We start from the raw sequence: 19,309 nt of genomic DNA, 5'->3' as shown, positions 1-19,309 counted from the left end.
GGTCACAGGGAAAAGGGCTGTAGGTGAGAGAAGAGAATCCAGCGAAAGTCACTCCATCCTAAGTGCTGCTTCCATTGCGCCTGATCAGAGTACAATTGGGGAGCAAGAAATGAACATCTGTGTGATTGATGATGAAGTAAGAGTGCTTTCCCAGCCAGTTGAGGAAGTGGTGGAGAAGGTCTTCCGAACTCCAGACAGGGGGCAGATTGAAGCCCCTACAATCTTCTTGGATGGCATACCAGCGAACCCAGGAGAGGCAGATGATGAGTTTGATCGGAACACTGTAGAACAATCAACCATCCTGGATTGGTTGAGAGCAAGGATAAAGGCCAAGGTTCCCAAGGAGGCCCACTCAACCGAGGAGGTCACTGTAGCATTCCTGGAGAAGGTGAATGAACCCGCTATAGCTAAACCGCCCGAACCAGCCAGGAAGTTTTCCCTAATTCAGAGAGACAGTGCCGGATTCAGGATAGTCCAGATAGTGGTGCCCAAAGAAGGGAAGACTAGGGACAATGTCACCACAGATGATTACAAGGTTACCACCATAAAGATGGGTAAGCCTACCCAGGACCAAGAGATCCAATATTTTGATGACTCATGCAACGTTCTAAAGACGAGGCTGGCTCATGAAAAGGAAAAGAGGAAGAAAGTGGAAGAAGAGAACCAACAGTGGAAGAAGTATGTTCTCCATCTTACCAGCCCGCTCAACCATGAAGTCCCGGCTACTCCACCACAGCCTCTTCAGCAGGGATCAATGAAGGACTATGATGATATGAAGGGATCGTACACAAGAAAATGAGTGGATTTTAGACGCTTTGATACGTGCTGACACCCTGGTAGAAAACTTACTATCGGCACATGAGGCAACTTCTTTGTTGATTGGTCGTATCCAGGATCTAGCATCCAATTGGGAAGAAGTGGATGAAATTCAAAATGAAATACTCCCTCACCTGAAGGTTATCCGAGGCATGTCAAAGAGGAGCTTAGTGGATGCAGGCATCATACAGACAGAAGACAGGTACGACTTCGGCACGTGGTACTATGCTCTGGTCACTCGAATTGAGGTTTTGAAGAAATCCGAGACCAAGTGTTTTGAGACAGAGGCAAGTGTTAGACAGATCTTGGGCAAGGTTTTCCGTGTGGCGTCATAGATCTGGAAGAAGGAAAGCCTAAGGGAGAAGCATTTACAAGCAGAGAACCTGAGAGCCAGGATTCGGGCGAGCTTCTTCCGAGATTCAGGGATGATTGACAAAGGTGTTCTTTCGAAGATTGCAAACTTCCTCTCCATCGATTACAACTTCCTCACCCAAGCAGTGGAGTGGGAAGGCATCCTTGCCACATGCGCCGATGACGTAGACCTCATCGACTTCCAGATTGGCGGTTTGCCAAGTGTCACCATGGAGGAGGTCAAGCTCATTGTGTCCAGATACGTTGAATCTCTGAAAGAGGAAAGTGGCCACTCACCTTAGCAAAATTAGCAGCTGCGCCACTTGTCACTCTTTCATTTGCTTGAACTGATAGTATTTTGGGAAACCCTAATTAGGGTTTAGGACTTTCAATCTTGGCCCTTGATCACTGTTTGATCTCGACCATTCATTTTTTTTTGAGAAACTATATAAGGTTGCCTCCTCTCATTTGAAAAGGGTGAGGTTTTTTGATGTATTGTTGCTCAAGGTCATTTCCAGATAATATATTGCATGTGCGCTGCTTTGTAATCTCTATTATTTGAATGATTTGCATGGGTTTCAATTGCCTCAACACTTAGTTAAAATTAACTTAGATTTGCTTTCATTGTTGTTAATTCGAATGAAGGATTTGATAAGTATCAATTGATGGTGTATCTCCGCTCATACTTTTGGTGTATGGATGATTTCCATCTCACCGTGCAAAGTTAGTCTGAGCCCATCCCCTGTGCATCCCAACATCTCGATCATAAGCACAACCCATTGAAGATTGCACCGGCCTTGTGTAGTTGTCCCTAGTGTGGCGAAGCAAGGTTTGGTTTCTCAAGAGCACCCAGTTGATACCATCTCCAGAATTCGTAGGATTAGATTAGCCTTCCTGAACTCTATCCCTTTTTCCCTTTCTTTTGAAAGTCTAAATCCCAGAAAATTCCCCCCCAAAAAAGAGAAGAGCCTAAAATTGCTAAATCCATCTAAATCCAGCAGTTCAAGATACTTGTCAAACGTAAGTCCCCCTTGAAATTTCAGCATACACTACCCAAGAAGCTATTCCACTAAAGTCGCTTGTTCGCACATATAGACCTTGGAATCAGTAGTGATTTTTCAGGAGAGGATAGAATACCTTCGGGTATCCTATCCTAATGTTTGGTAGATGATAAAACAGACACCAACAGGACTGCAATATGTATGACAGTCATACTTAATTTCATATATATTCATAATACATAAGAAATTAATATACTTATAGTCTAAATCATGCTATTGCTGATAGTATTTAAGAAGATTGGAATGAGATATTCCAAAGAGGGGCAGTCTAAATCCAAGCAATAGGTTAAGTCCCAAGATAGGGTGGGGATCAGCGACCCATAAGCCTTGAGGGTATAGACCCAAGATAGGTAAGGGCTTGGATCTGTAAACTTTGAGGGAACCTATTGTATTTGGTCTCTAAGCGCTTTGGTAACATACATAAACCCTTCTCCCTTAAAACTGAAGTAGTAGCAGGGTTTGATAACTATATTAAGAACTATGAATAATGAAATTAATCATCTAATGAAGAAAATAAATAAGAACTTGTTAATAACTAATTGAAGAATAACAATCAATTTTAGTATATTGATAGATCAAGTAGGGGACATTACAGCTTAGTTGTGGAGAACAGTCTCCCAATGCCCTTTTGTGCTTTCCCCTCAATTTTCTAATATGGCTGGTTATTAAGAATAAGCTATAGTGTTCATGTTTACAATAGGAATCTTCATTACCATTTTTGTTTGATGTTAATTAATTATGTTCCTAAATTCAATTGCTATTGTGTAATTTAGTGAAAGAATACTCTTGTAAATAAATTTTATTATTGGAATTGTTATTTTTGGGCAAAAATCAGGTATATCCCAAAAGGGGACGTTAGATCTCGCTAGAGAAAGTCTTTCATCCTTTTCTAGACATAATATATATACTTTGGGAAGTAATGTGCTAGACATAATATATATATATATAGGAATTGTAGATATGACTAATATTAACGGGTATCTTACTAGCCAGTGTTAGCCAGTTACTCTTCCATGACACCATTTTTTATTTGCATGCTTCCACAATCAGGGTCCAAAAGGTTCCTTTACATTCTTGACCAAACAAAGGAGTGCCTAGGTATTTGCTACGTAGTCCCCTTTGTTAAAGCTCAAGAGGTCCCCAATTGATTTTTGCCTCCCTGCTCCGCCATTATGAATTTTTTTTCTGATTTCTCCTTGTTTATTAATTTGAACCAAGGCAAGAGTATATAGATATTAGCTTTTCCATGTTTCACTTTTAGTGGCCTCGCCAAAAAGAAAAAGAGTCATTTGTGAAGTTCTGATGAGAGACAGGATCCAAATTCATCACTATTCTAGTACCTGTCCATTTATGAGCTGCTTGCAGTGTCTTAATTGTGTATCCCCTTGCTTCAGCAATAATTATGAAAGGACAGGGAGATTGGATCCCCCTGCTGGATGTCTTTGGAAGATAGGACAATACCTGCTAGGATGCCATTAACAATTATGAAGAAATGAATCATTGATATTCATTTTAGAACCCAATCAACCAGTCTTTGCAAAACCCCATCCTTTCCATGAACTTCATTAAAATGCTTTAGCCTATGTGATCATACACCTTACTAATATCCAGTTTTATCAAAATTTCAGCTTCTTTCCTTGACACCAATGAATGTATTGCCTCATGGGTAAATATTACTGTGTCTGTGATAGATCTTCTTGGAACAAAGCTACTTTGCTCCTCAAAAATGATTTCTGGTAGAATTCTTTTGGGGCGATTAGCCTCTGCTTTGGAAACGATCTTGTAGATTGTATTACATAAAGAGAATGGTCTGAAATCCCCAAAAGAATTAGCTTCACCTTTTCTTGGAATTAGAGTAATGAATGTGTTGTTGAAATCTTAAAGTCTTTTCTTTTTCTTCTTGTATTCTTTCAAAGCTGCCCAAACATTCTTACCAACCAACTCCCAAAATTTTTGGAAAAATATGGTGGGGAATCCATCGAGTCTTGGAGCTTTCTCCAGGTGTAGGTGAAATGTGAAAGCCCTGATTTCATCCTCTGTGAAAGCTGTAATAAGGGCATAATTTTGCTCCCTGGTGACCAGCCTAGTGATATTTTGTAGTAAATAATCTTGTAGATTATATTACACAAAGAGATTGGTCTAAAATTCCCCAAAGAATCAACTTCATGTTACTTTTGAATCAGAGCAGTGAATGTGTTATTGAAATCCTTAAGTATTTTCTTTTTCTGCTTGGATTCTTCTATAGCTGCTCAAACATATAGCTGCTCAAACATTCTTACCAATCAACTCTCAAAATTTTTGGAAAAATATGGCAGGGAAGCCATTAAGATCTGGAGCCTTCTCCAGGTGTATGAAATGTGACTGCCCTGATTTCATCCTCTGCAAAAGGTGTAATAAGGACCGAATTATGCTCCTCAGTGATCAACCTAGCGATATTTTGTAATAGCAATTTTTGATTTATACAGTCCAAACCTTCTTCATCTTTTAATAAATTTAGATTACTACTTTCTTTTTCGGATCTTGCAGGGGTCTTCAATCATTTCCGCATTCTCATTTGAAATCTTGGATATTCTATTGCACATTCTTCTAGCCTCTTACTAAGTTGTTGAAGAATTTGGTATCCATGTTGTCTTCACTAAGCCAAGTTTCTCTAGATTTTTGATGCCAAAAGACTTATTCTCTTGCTTTTATCTCCAAGAGCTTTGATAAAAGCTCCCTTTCTTACTGTTATTCTGTCTGATCCATCCGCTTAATGATTTCTTCATTTAAATTATCTAGATCCTTTTCCAGTTCATCCCTTTTGTCATGCCCCCAATTTGATACCCCATAATCGGCAATTCATTCCTTAATCAGCTGATCCAAACGAAGAAATTGTCTTACTATAGTAAGACTTCACAATTTCTTATTGACCCAAGTAAAAGCAGCAGATCCTGATTACTACTGTGAGCAGGTCGTGATTATTATGGTGTGCAGATTGTGATCATTACTGTGTGCCTAGCAAACAATGATTGCCTTATGGATTGCCTTCCTTCTCTTTTCCTAACAAGTGGTCTTTCCTAAATCGATTAAGATTAATTAGACTTAAGAAGGGTGAATTAAGAGAGGCGGTTAGATACTGAATGGATGTGATTGGTATCCAATAGACATATTCCATCTCATTGGTCACAACCCTAAAGGGAAGTTGCCACCCTACAAACCCAATGGAGGGGTATAAGAGGAACATGCCAGCATCAAGAAATTCGTACAGCTATGGCTGAAAACAGATGCAAAGTTTGACACTGAGTTTATCTTGTGGAAAACCCGTCAGGGTAAAAAACCACGGTACAAGGAAACACTTTTAAAAATGAACAGTGGGCTCCAACCCATTACAAACTGAGCAACAACTCATATCATGAGCACCAACTCAAAACATGGATAGCAATCTTACTGAGCACCAACTCAGAAAATCTGATCTAGAAGTTTAATAAAAAATATTAGCTCTATGTTTTACTCTGAAATGAGTAAAACTCCTATAACTCAATACATTGTGATTTAGCTCTGAAGACAAGGTTTTCTGCATGAACAAAACAAAAAACACCAGGCCACTGGTTTTTTTCTAAAGAATAAACCACACTATGCTCAGATACTTGTCACTATCTTCAAACAATGATCTTTACACTTGGGCTGAGTAAACACAACTCCATCAACAACGCACAGTCAGAAACCATCTCTGTATATTCAACCTAAGTCACAAGGTTTGAATTCGAATTTGAGTTCGACAAGAATAAAATTCGGATGAAATTCGGCAAGGCAAAAAATTTGGAAAAAAATTCTACTTTAAGTTCACCTTATAATTTTTTTAAAAATATAAGTATAAATTGAAAAAAATAAAAAATATTATGTGAAATTATACATTATAATAAATTTAAAATATTGTAATTTAAATGTGCTTAAAATTTTAATTTAAATATTAATATATAAATATAAATATTTAATTTTAACCGATCAAAAAAATATGTATTAAAGTTTATATGTTAAATAATAAATGTATTCTAATTGAAAACCTAATTTTACTATTTTATTAACATTTAAATATTATTAATATATAAAGAAAAATATGTTAAAATTTATGTACTAAATAATTAATATACAATAATTTAAAATCTAATTAAAATTTTTTAAAATATAAAATTTTAAGATTGAACGAAAAATAAAATTAAAAAACAAATCATTTAAAAATAATTATAAAGATTTAAACTTTTTTCAATAAAACTTAAAATAAATACAATACGTTGGAGCCCCGAGTCTTTCCCATGAAGAGTGCAACCTCAGGCTTCCATGCGCTAAACTTGTCATACGTGTGGATAATGGCAGGCAAGCAGGTTGGGGCTCGATTGACTACTATTAGAGTCGCGGGAGGAGTCAAACATGCCTACCCAGTGGTGGAATTGGGAGCACCATGTCAGCCTAAATCGTCTAATTCAACACAGCCAGTGCATATTAAACACCGGAAGACTCTTAAAAACTATTCCTAAATTGAAAACCTAAGCCATAGCTGTACGAATTTTTTGGTGAACAGCAACGAATTTTTGGATTTTGTTTTAAATTCACTGAATTTCAAACTTGATGGCCGAAATTCGGCGAACTCTGTGACTAAGTATTCAACACATTAACTCGGCGTTATCAAATAAACTTCATCAGCTTGATACCTTCTTCATTCTCTGTCTGCATATCTTCTTTTCATCATACCCATATTAGATTACAGCTCTGCATGTATTTGCTGCTTCAAGACTATCCAACCATATTTCCAGACACACAGAGCTGAGATGTCAACTGCACACGACCTCTTTTTGGTTTTATATACCAAAGATTTTCAAAAAAAAAAACTACTGTTACAACAGTTTTTTAGTTCGCAGCACATACCAGTCTCATATTCATAATTCGAAAAACAAGACTACAATTCTGAGAAAATTACCACACTTAAGATAAAAAAAACTCCTATCTGACTTCTGCATGTAATCTTATTTGTCCATTCACCTTACCCGATACCACAACTGCGCAGCACATGAAAATGTAACCAATCACATGTTTTAAAAAAAATGCCACATATCGAAAGGCATGATGACTTTCCTTTCTCACATCAAATCATTACAAAAACGTTACACCAGGTCACTCAAAAAAACACATCTCCTCTATCGCGTTCTCACTGACATTCATCTGAGGAATTAGAAAATAACGCCAAAACTCCAAAACACCACTTGTCAGTTGAAAAATGCCAGCAAAAGAAAGAAACTGTACCAGCACTATGTGGAAGCAGGACAAATTTTTAGTTTGACATACATGTCCTACTTAACTGCCAAAATGCATAAAAGAATAAGAAACACCAAGATGTGAAAGGCGTTACAACTTCAAAAAGAAGTATACGCAGCATTACCTGAAACCAAACCTCCAGGCTGAATTCGCCAGAATGTACCGAGAACAAATATATCTGTACTGCCAAGTCACAGGAAAAAGACACTTCCAGAAGGAATGACATCTGACAGAGAATCAGAAGCAGCAGAGATAGAACCAGATTGTCAACCAAGCAACTGAACAGATGGCATCAATCAAATGCCCAGCTTACAGACTTAAAAATACACACTGAAATCGAAATCTGTAGAAGCACACCTGACATCAATGACAAAATACATCTACAATCGAATCATCAGACTTGGTATTTCATAAGATATTAAACACTCAGCAGTTCGACTGAATATTGCTGTTTGGTATGAGTCCCCTGTGCGTGACATAGCAAATGCTGTATCACTATACATGTATCTCTGCATACGAATTATTACAATCTGCTGCTGTTATGATTGATTATATATTGTATTTGACTAATGATTTTTCTGCAGTTTATTTATTATATGTAGAATGTCTGAATAATACCAGTTCCTTTGTATGTTCTGAATGTACTCAGCCGTGGTAGAGGAAATAAGGATTACAAGAGGGGTACGGTGATGGGGTACTCTCCTAGGTACAACACCTCATGGTCGGGACCAGATGGTCCCAAGAGGCCAAGGGGGTACACAGGGTACTGTTGTGATGTTTTCACACATCACCCCATTGCAAATGGGGACCCCCACTTTTTCGTTTGTAGGTTAGTTGTATTAGTTTAGTTGTCTAGCTTGGCTCTAGTTCCTTTGGTCTTTAATGTTTTGCTTGTGAAGAGATGCAGTGCGACCTCTAGGTCAGGACAGAATGAATCTCAAGTCTGGTGGGCAGTCAAGCAAGTACGTGGGATTCCTTAGGTTAGAATCAAGGGAGGAAACTTCCTTCATATCCTCAAATCCATGACCTAGGGGAAATTCTCCTTTGCATGCTAGGCTTGTTTGGAGCAAATTGAAGGATGGTTAGCATCATATTGAAGGTTAAGTCAAATGATCAGCTAGGTGCTTGAAGTTCACAAGGTTGGTGAAGGAGGTGGAAAGGAAGCATTGCTCATTCACATATGAAGATCTAGCAAAGGAAAGTCTGATGAAGGGTGGAAGGATTCATAATATCAATAACTTGGAGAGGTCATCCTCACTTCCACTTCATGATGGGATCCCCAGACTTCCACTTGCTGGTGAAATCCATGACCTACTTGAACCCACTTCCAATGAGCCCCCAAAACCCTGGCCAGCCTTAGGTACTTCCACCATGAAATCCACGACCTACTTGAACACACTTCCAATGAGCCCCCAAAACCCCGGCCATTCTTAGGTACTTCCACCTGACCCTCGTGAGCCCGGCCTAAGGAGGGGGATCAATGATGAACGAAAGTACTGCTGTCTCAATGCCTCAAGGGAGATAAGGTTGCCTTGATGTAAAGGGTAAGAATGATTTGAGAGTTTGATCAAGCAAAGGACTGATTTGATGAAGAAATGAAGGAGTGATTAAGATCAGTAAAAATCAGCACTTTATTTTGTTGTGTTCAACTCCACCAAGTGTTGATCTCAACAAAATAAAGGGCATGAAGGAGTGATTAAGGTCAGTAAAAATCAGCACTGTTGATCAATTGGAGCCACTCATTGTAAAGAGCTATCTATATAAGGTTCAGTTTTCTCATTTGTAGAGGTTAATAGTCAATAGTCAATAGCTCAATAGCAAGTAGCAAGTAGATAGCTAGAGTAGAGTAGGAGAAAAGGAGATCGTTGTCAAGACTTTGTTGCAAAAAGCATATTATTTTCATTGAAGATATGGTGAAATTCATGTGTTAATTCAACATTTGCATGTCTCTACTGCTCATTTATTTTCACGTTGATTAGATGGATGGAAGCAATTGTGGATGATTAATGGTGAAATTCGCATGTTCGTACTAGTATTTCGCTGATTGCCAAATACTTTGTGTGGTCAACTGAATTCTTTATAAAATTAACTTTGATTGCTACTTACCCATTGATATGCATCACATTGATGGTGTCTATGTTGTTGGTGGTGATTTGAACATCATAAGATTACCTTAGAAAATCGCACTAGCTTTGTGGAGTTGTTCTTTGCATGGCAAAGCAAAGTCTAGTAGAGTTTCACTAAGTCATTCATAGTTTCTTACATTCCTAGGATTAGACTAGGTTCCTAAACCCTCACCCTTTTTATCTTTTTTAAGTAAATTCCACATTCCAGCAACATTCAAACAGTCAAGTTCAATGTATGTCCCCCTTGTGATTCCAACAAATCACATCACAATCACTGAGTCTATCCACGTATAAGGTCAAGACCTGACTATTGGAACCTTGGAGTCACCTCATATGATCACATAGCTTAGCATTCGAGAGGAGATTTTGTTCAAGAGAGGAAAAGATACTTAGTATTTTATTTTGTGCTGCATGATATCATAAAAAACACATCAACAGGTACTGCCTTTGGGTTTAGGAGAGATGGGCTTCCAGGGCACCCTGTTGTAACCTCATCCCTCTATCATGGTGAATCAGCTCCAATCATAGGGAGTGGGAAATTGATGGCAAGATGAGGGGGGGATGGGATGTGGACACCTCACTGGGTACACCACCTCATATGGATGGCACGGGCCACATGAGGCGAAGAGGGATGGTATATCCGCTCTTTGGCCTAGGGTAGAGGTTCCGAGACACCCTATCGAAGTCACCCTATCCTATGCTTTCCTATGGTTGAGCCTTCCAAACATCTTTAAAAATGCTTTATGATTAAATTGATATTTCTGCTATGAACTTAATGATGCTTAATTAAGATATTTGCCTATTCAATTATTGTTGTAAATGGTTTCTAACCTGTTTTGCAGGGCTTCAAACAGGTGAGAGGTATTTGTGACTCAGTTTGTTTATCTGTAAATTGAGATTTAGGTCTAAATTAGGGCATTCCCAATTAGGGGACATCACAGTTTTGTTCAAAAATATTTTTGAAACGTTCGAGATTCTAGCTTTTCAAACATTTTTTTACATGCTGGATCCTCTAAAACAAGTGAAACATTGTGGTACTTTTACATTTGGGGGCTCCCTTCAACCATATCTCAACTCTATCATGCAAGCTAGAATAGTAAAACTAAATCTGTTTGAATCTGAATGGAGCTGCGGGTGGATGGTTTGAACCAGTAAGAAGAAGGATTCTAGACTTGGAAATGCAGCTAGTTTCAAACCAATTCTCGGTAAGCAAGCAATGGTATAAACTTTCAACAATGTTTCTGAAGCCTTCCATTTTGTTGGTCCATGCAAAAACTCCATTATTTGGTATACAATCCATTAAATTATTCCTTTGAATGAAGTTTGTAAAGTCCTTCTGAGATTGAGTCATGCACAACACCCCTTGAATTTTCTCTGTAGTGTTTGTTGTTGTGTTGAATTCTCCACCTATGAATGCCTTTATATCTCGGTGATTGAGAAGGTCTGATATCTTATTCCATACAAGAGCCTTTTTAAGCTGTCCAGTTGGGCCATATATGTTAATTAAATAAAAACTGAGTTTTCAATAAGAGCTTGAGTTTTTAAAGAGCTGCCAACTTTGGTCTACTTTGATCTTCATAAACACCACCAAAGCCCTTGGTCATGGAAGACCTACTCCTCCAGAGCCCCCCTACTGCTGTTATAAACTCACCATTCCATTTTTTCTAGTTCTCTAATTTTGAACAAATCTCCTTTAATTCCTCATATAGTCTTATGCAAGATTACCATATCGGCTCTTGAGGAGTCTTTGACTTTGTATCCAACATCTTTTGTCAGGGGCATTTAAGCCCCTAATGTTTCACATAAAGATTATCATTGATCTCTGGGAAGGGTCTTTCCCTTACCAGATCTCAGATGTATTTTTGTCAATTTCATCTGTCCTCTCTCTTCCTCTGCTTTTTACCTCAGTATCTTTCATGAGGTCTCCCATTTTACTTTCCTATTGGCCTTGCGCTGAAGCCTCTGATTTTAAGCCCCTAATGTTTCACATGAAGATTATCATTGATCTCTGGGAAGGGTCTTTCCCTTACCAGATCTCAGATGTATTTTTGTCAATTTCATCTGTCCTTTCTCTTCCTCTGCTTTTTACCTCAGTATCTTTCATGAGGTCCCCCCTTTTAGTTTCCTATTGGCCTTGTGCTGAAGCCTCTGATTTCTGTTGACTAATTGCCTATCTTCTGTAGACATCAGAAAATCCACCAAAGGGGTTTCCTCATTTTTATCCCATAAATTCTGATGGGCATTTGTAAAAGTGAGCATCCCTGAATTCATTTGGGCTTGCTCAGTCTCTGGATCTATTAACGAATCTTCTTCTGTTGTTGAAGATATATCTGCATGCCAAGTTTCATCTTTGACCTCACCTTCCTCAACTTGATCGAAAATTCCAACTTCCTTCAACACAACATGACAAAATGAAACTTCTTTTTCTTCATCACAATTCCATACAAGATTCTCATTGGTTTCCTTTGGATCCGTAATTTCTCTCATTCTGTGATCAATTTTGCTTTCAGTCTCTTGATGTTTGTCTAATCATCACAAGATGTTTTTTCTTTGACCTAGCTACTCTCTGCCCTTTTCCATGGCTACCCATTTTCCTCACATTATTCCAACCTAGCACGTACAGATTTATCCGAGACCTTCCAATTCTATTTATTGTGATCACTCTGCAAGGCTTGATTTCAAAATGATCTGCTCTCGAACATGGTTCTTGAAATTTCATATAATACATATTTTTGTGAAGCTCCCTGCATTGTTCGCCAAAAGATACTCATCCACTGATATAAGTGACCCTTAAGTTTCTCTGATTTTTGAAATTATTTTTTAATCCTAATATTCCAATGGTAGGTTATATATGTCAAGCTAAGCCAGGGCCAAGGAGATCTGATATTCTACTGCATTAAAATTGGGATCCCACTGCTATAGGGAGATCCCCATGCAATCAATCATCCAAGGGTCATCTCTTGCAATCCTTTGATAGAATTGCTTTGTTGTGTACTCTCTAAGAAAGAACCTTTTTGGGAGGAATATTAACTTTGATTTCCTCACCCCATTTCGTTCTGCATTACTTGAGTAATCAATCCTTCCTAGGTCAGCAATTAACAATTTTGGAGATGAGGGATGTCTTCCCCTCTTTAATCATATACTTTCCTGAGGTTTTCCACTTATGTCAATCATGAGCTTTCCTGATGTGGAAACTTCCATATTTTTGAGGTAAGCAGCCATGGTTATTAACCTAGGATAATCTTTGGACTCTAGGTATGAGGGAACTGTTGGATCTGCTTTTTGTAATTCTTCCTTGAGGCCGCTTCCAATCCTGGAGCCTCGTGTCATTGCTTGCCAATTCATTGGTCTTATCTTTCCTCTTTCTAGGAAACCTAACTTGATTATCGACTCCTATATTCGCCTATTTCCATGGTTTTCTTAGTCCAAGGGGGATTGCGTTTGCTATTGCTTTCCATTGACCCTTCCTCATTCCTCTACTCCTCTGGGCATTGCCATTGTTCTTCCTGCTCACCATCTGGAAAGCCTTTCTTTCCTTCTCCAGTTACATCATTTTGTTTCATTTTTGCATTATAAACTAGAGAAATTATTACAGATATATGCCTTCCTTCTCTACTCTCCTCTACTCCTCTGGACATTGCCCTGCTCTTCCTGCTCACCATCTGGAAAGCCTTGCTTTCCCATCCTTTTGACGCATCTTTTCATTATAAACTAGAGAAATTATTACAGATATATGCGGAGCATATTTTAATCAAATGTATTTAGAACATATTTTTTCTATCTAGAATCTACTGGTGGCTGTTGTTTCATGTGCTATTGCTTAGCCTTTTCCAGTATTACTGTTTTCTAATTTGACCATCAAAGCATTTTGATCCAGGGATCTGCAATTATAAATTGCCATATCTTAGTCATCATCAACTTCAGTCATTTTATTAATAAGTCATTTGACTAAAGATCGCACGTGACAGACTTACATGCTTCATTCAAGTTGTTTATATTTAGATTGGAAACACATTAGCAGTTTAATATTACTTTTTCCTATATTTGTGGTTTTGATTCAGTGTGGGATTTTGGTTTCTCTAATCCGTTTCATGATAAACTGAAAATAATTATGTTGAGAGGCCTAACCTACAATGGGAGCAAGGATGGAGTGTATGGGTGTGACTGTTTTCTCAAAATCTCTTCGCAGCTGGCAAAACAAAAATCTAAGAAAACAAATATTAAACAAAATGTCAAAAACCTTTGACAGCTGACAAATGAAATTATTAATAATGAATGGTGACTTTTAAAAGGGAGAATAAAAAATAACTTGAGTTTGGAATAAAATATACCCATTTGTATAATTACATTTATATACTCGGTTTGATTTAGTGTGGGATTATGGTTTCTCTAATCCATTTTGTGATAAACATAATATTTATGTTTAGAGGCTTAACCTACAATGGGAGCAAGGATGGAGTGTATGGATGTGACCGTTTTCTCAAAAAACTCTTCACAGCTGGCAAAACAAAAATCTAATAAAACAAATATTAAATAAAAACCTTTGACAGCAGACAAATGAAATTATTAATAATGAATGGTGACTTTTCAAAAGGGAGAATAAAAAATAACTTGAATTTAGAGTAAATATACACATTTGTATAATTACATATATATACTCGGTTTTCAATTATGGTTATTGTAAGGTTCTTGCTTATTTAATTGGAACGTGAAATGTAAATAATTTTTTGCTTTATTTCTTTATAATATAATAATTAATCATATTGCCTATTTAGTATTTAATTATATTTATTCTCAAGTTGATTTTTCTTCATCTGTTTTTTTGTTGTTTTCTGTCTTTTTATCCTTGTTTTCCTTTGTTACCTTCTCCTACCACTAGGGTCCCTTGAGTCTCGTGCCACCTCTTTCCCCCCCCATCTGTTTAGTCTTCCAGGCCTGCTATGTAATGTCCCCATTTTGAAATAGGATTTAATAAATAATAATAATAAATTAAAACATAAAATAGTAAAAATATAATATAATATAATAAAAATGTAATTAAGTTAATGAATGGTCAAAAGGCATGGAATGAAGAGTTGTGACTCTCTTAAACATGAGATATAAGAGGGAGAAGAGATCATTTGAAAAGGTATAAGGAGGGGGAAAGAAATCAATGACACATGTGAATCAAGGAAAGATTAGTGGAAGAAGAAAGGAATGGGAAGTAGATAAGGAAGTGACTTTCAAAAGGCAGAAATTATGAAGGGTTGCAGTCTTTCAAAGGGTGCTAATTGTGAAAGGTTGCGTCTCTTCCAAAGGGCAAGAATTATGAAGGGTTGTTCTATTTCGAAGGGTGGGAAATTGTGAAAGGTTGTGTCTCTTGCCAAAGGGCAGGCATGACGAAGAGATGTGACCTCTCCCTCTCATCGGAAGATATAAAGAGAAGGTGGTTCATTTGAGGAAGAGATGGAAGGGAGATCAATTTGGAGAATAATATAATATTCTCAAAAGCAGCAATGAAAAGTGGTGAGTCTTCTACCAATAAAGTATAAAGGAAGAGATCATTCCAAGCATTCAAGGATCACTAACTCAATCATCACTCATCATTCATGGATCCACAAAAGCAATCATCAATTATCAAATCAAGCAAACAATCAATTAGCAACTCGTACTATTAAATCAGCATTCAGTCAATCATCATTCACCAATATATGAAACCAGCATTCATTACATCATCACTCTTCAATCAACTAAATAGCCATCACTTAATCATGACACACCAATACTTCAAGTCATACAATCAAAGTAATTCTTTCAATTGAACATCAGCAAGGATATTTCATTCGTAGTAGATCTGATTAAATAGTAACATATCAAATTCTTGTGGTATGCAGAATTAATTTCTCAATACATCTATGCGTTTATAATAATTATATGTGGGTGGATGTATATATATCTAATAGATGCATGAATTGTTACATATAATAGACATATCTATGCACTTGATAATATATGAACCACTATTTACCTACAAGAATCGATCATGCTAGGGTGGGAAAGGGAGTGCAAGGAGGGGGAACAGCGTATAAGCCTCACTAGGTACACCACCTCATGAGAATGGTTAGGGACCACATGAGGCTAAGGGATAGAGATTCTGATCTTGGGCCTAGGGTTGAGTTAAGGGCACCCTATTGTAGTCTCCCCTACGAACCCTATATTGGTCAATTGTTGAGGAGAACTAGTAGGGATCCTCAATCATAAGAGGAGAGAAGGATGGCATGGTAGAGGGGAACGGCGTATATGCTCCACTAGGTACACTACCTCATGAGTGAGGCCAATATCTTGTTTGTTGTATAAAACCTTTTCATCAATATTCATTTGTTCAACTTTTATTAGGTTTTATAGTGTTGTGTATGATTATTCCAAGGTAATAAGATCTTTACATTCACCTTGGGATTATTATCTATTATTTTTAAAAATTTTCAATACCTAGTTAGATTACATATTTTTCAATAACAAGACTGGTCCATTTTCAATTTTACGACAATCAAATTATTGCTAGGCATTCGCTAAAATCTTTTAGTATGTTCACAAATTATATAGAATGGGCTTTCTGATGTGTTGGCCAAACAAACTTATCTCTGAGGACTAGGCAGTGAAGTTGCCTCACATCTATGAAATGTAGAATGTATGAGGTTTTAAACAGACTTGATGGCCTTCATGTGTGTGTGGCTCTTCCTTATGTTTTTCTCTGAGAAAATGCTAACGACCTTTGAATTTTGCATTTCTTGCAATCTATGAGAATTATAGATACATTTCATTTGTCAGAAATGATTCCAAATTGTGGCTTTGCTTTGAGGTGTGGAAAGCACTTGTTGCTGTTTCTCTGTGACAGTTATATTAGTTCAAGAACCTTTGGTTTGCACCCTCAAAATCAACAAATGTCATATATGTTATTTTTTTTCACCATTATCTTCTATTTGCTTTTTTTCCCAGTTTCTTATATTTACAGGAACCACATACATGTCTCCTCTTTAATGTTCTTTTTGTGTGCTCACATTCATAAAAAGAAATGTCTAGAAACAGAAAAGTTAAAACAACAATTATAACAAAAAAGAGTTGGAATATTAAAAGCTGTGGCTATCAAAATGTGTTTTAAGTTGTATTTGTTTTTGGGTATTTCTTTTTTTTTTTGTTAAGGAAGAGTTTATGATTGCACTAACAGGTTGAAGGCCCAAAGACGCCGACAGAGCTACTGGAAGTTCTTCAGAGGGTAGTAGAAGAAAGCGGAGCTGTACTCGCTGCAGCCCGTATTGAGGAGGAAGAGAGGAGACATAATAGGCGATTAAGAGAAGAACAGGATGCTGCATATCAAGCTGCTCTTGAAGCTGATCAGGTAACTGATACATTTTTCACAACCCTCTGAACTTTGTGGTTCTCTAATGTTTTTCATTTTGAAATTTATTATGGTGATGAGAACTAGCAAAACAATTATAAAGACTTTGAGAAATCCGCTCCCATATTTATATTTGATATTACAGATGAATCCTTTATGGCATGTATTTTAATGCAAATCTTTGTCTGGGCAGGCCAGAGAGAGGGAAAGGCAAGCAGAGGCAGAGCGCTTGCAAAGAGAAGCAGCTGAAGCAGAAAGGAGGCGTAAGGAACAGGAAGAGGCCATGGCAAGAGCTGCTCAGGAAGCAGCTGAAAGAGAAGCAGCTTTAGAAAGGCGGCGCCAGGAAAAGGCTATGGCTTTGGGTGTGGAGCCTGAGAAAGGGTCTGATGTTACACAGGTATATGTTTCAAATAATATAACCGTAGTGTTGTTTACCTTCAGTAAATCTTTTTGCTATAATATTTAAAATAATTTCATAGTCAATATGTCCTTTAGTTTAGTAAATCGTAGGTATATATTTCTGTAATAGTTTTCTAGAAACAAATATAAATTATTAATAATTCTTTTAAATTTTGGTAAATGTAGACAAGTCAGGCACATCCTATAGAATGTGTTCCGTCTGACATGTCCCCCACCCAAAAAACGACATGTTGAGGGGAAGGGATCAGGGATAGGTTTAGGGATAGTCGTTTTGAAATAAATATTAAATAATAAACTAAAAAAAATCAATTTAATACTAATTGATATAATTTAATATAATATATTTAACATATATTATATACCAATAAATTAAGTTTAATAAACAATAAATTTCATGAAAAATAATTATAAGATTAATAATATTATTTAATGATATTAAATTTAATAAAATTCTAATAAATTAAAAACTTAAAATTAAAGCTAAACTTAGATAATACTATAGTCTTAGTCCATGAAGGAAAAAAATCTCAACAGCAATAAAAAAATTCATTTTGATGGCAAGGGGGGAGGAGAAACGGTAGTTGGCCCATGATGCAAATGCAAGCTGAAAAAGGTTTAACCTCACCACTGTTAGAGAGTCTGGATCTAATAACCCTTTCTTCCTCATTTGCTAAGGCTGGTGAAAAATGTAGTGAAAAATACTGTCATTTAGGGTTTCAGTCATGTTTTATGGTAAAAAAAGTTTAAACCAAATGCATTGAAATTTTTCGCCATTGGAATTGACATGAAAACACCTTGTCTATGTTGGAATCATCTAGGTATGTTCCTTGATGACTCTAAATGAATCCATCCTAAAAAAAGTGTACCTTCCCTGATTATCCAATTTGGAAACAAATTATACAAAACAAATTATACTTAGGTACACAGGTATTATTTGTCAGTTTTAAAGTTGCATGGACATGGATACGGATACAAATATGGATATGGTATCGGATATTGATATGGCCATTTTCTAAGACCCCCAACATGGATATGGCTGGACACAACATTCATAAAAAACACATACATACATATTTAACACAATTTTCCAAGTTATTAGAGGAGAATTTGATTACTTCAAAAGCAATACAGACACATAATTGCTACATAAATAATTATAAGTTGACTTAACAAAATACAATATGCAAAAATAGTCGAGTTGCATTGGAAGATAACCCCAAAAAATGGGTCACTGAAATAGAAAAACATTTCATTTGTTTTTCTTATTTGGTGTGGGTTTTGTTTATACCATTGTTTTTTTAAATTGCATGAATGAAGTTTTTTAAAATTAAATTTAGCAAGATTTACGCCAATTTAAAAAAAAAAAAAATCACATGGTATTTGGAACGGTTGGAAAATCAAGTTTTTTTGGACATATGTGGGTACAGTGTCTGATGTGTATATGGGCCTTATTGGATACGTATCCGTTTTGGATACGTAGATACGCACGTGCAGGGAGGAATAGAGGAGTATCTGGCTACTCTGGTCAGTTTGGTAACATAGGTGCTCCTTACAAAACCAATCAATATAGGCTACATAAGTGGCAATGTTAGGTTTACAACGCTTATTAATCATCTCAGGCATAAATTTGAGGACATCATTGAGCTTTTAATCCTTGTGGAAACCCTAAATTCAATATGGTTAACTAAAGGCATTGGACACAATGTAATCCTGTTAGATTTTTCTGAAAATCCTCTTGGTGTTGTTGAGCTTCAGTCCCTTGCAAAACCCTTTCACCATGTTTGTTTATATCATTATATGTCTACTTTGGATATGCTTCCTTTTTGAGACATTCACCAAGTAGTTTTATGGCTTCCTGAACAAGGGCATCC

At 36.8% G+C, this 19,309-nt stretch overlaps 1 protein-coding gene across 3 annotated transcripts in view; it reads left to right on the top strand.

Moving 5' to 3' along the window:
* Positions 1-19,309, top strand: part of LOC131061318 (plant UBX domain-containing protein 10) — a 50,802-nt gene that overhangs the window by 19,940 nt on the left and 11,553 nt on the right. For all 3 annotated transcript variants that reach the window (XM_057994944.2, XM_057994946.2, XM_057994945.2), the window contains exons 3-4: positions 16,848-17,018; positions 17,212-17,415. In XM_057994944.2, the coding sequence (XP_057850927.1) occupies positions 16,848-17,018; positions 17,212-17,415 (375 nt within the window). The remainder of the gene's footprint in view (positions 1-16,847; positions 17,019-17,211; positions 17,416-19,309) is intronic.

This window comes from Cryptomeria japonica, chromosome 11 (genome assembly GCF_030272615.1).
Source record: "Cryptomeria japonica chromosome 11, Sugi_1.0, whole genome shotgun sequence".
In the NCBI taxonomy this organism is placed as follows: domain Eukaryota; kingdom Viridiplantae; phylum Streptophyta; class Pinopsida; order Cupressales; family Cupressaceae; genus Cryptomeria; species Cryptomeria japonica.
The sequence above is the reverse complement of the archived record's forward strand: the minus strand, read 5'-3'. Positions and strand labels throughout refer to the sequence as shown.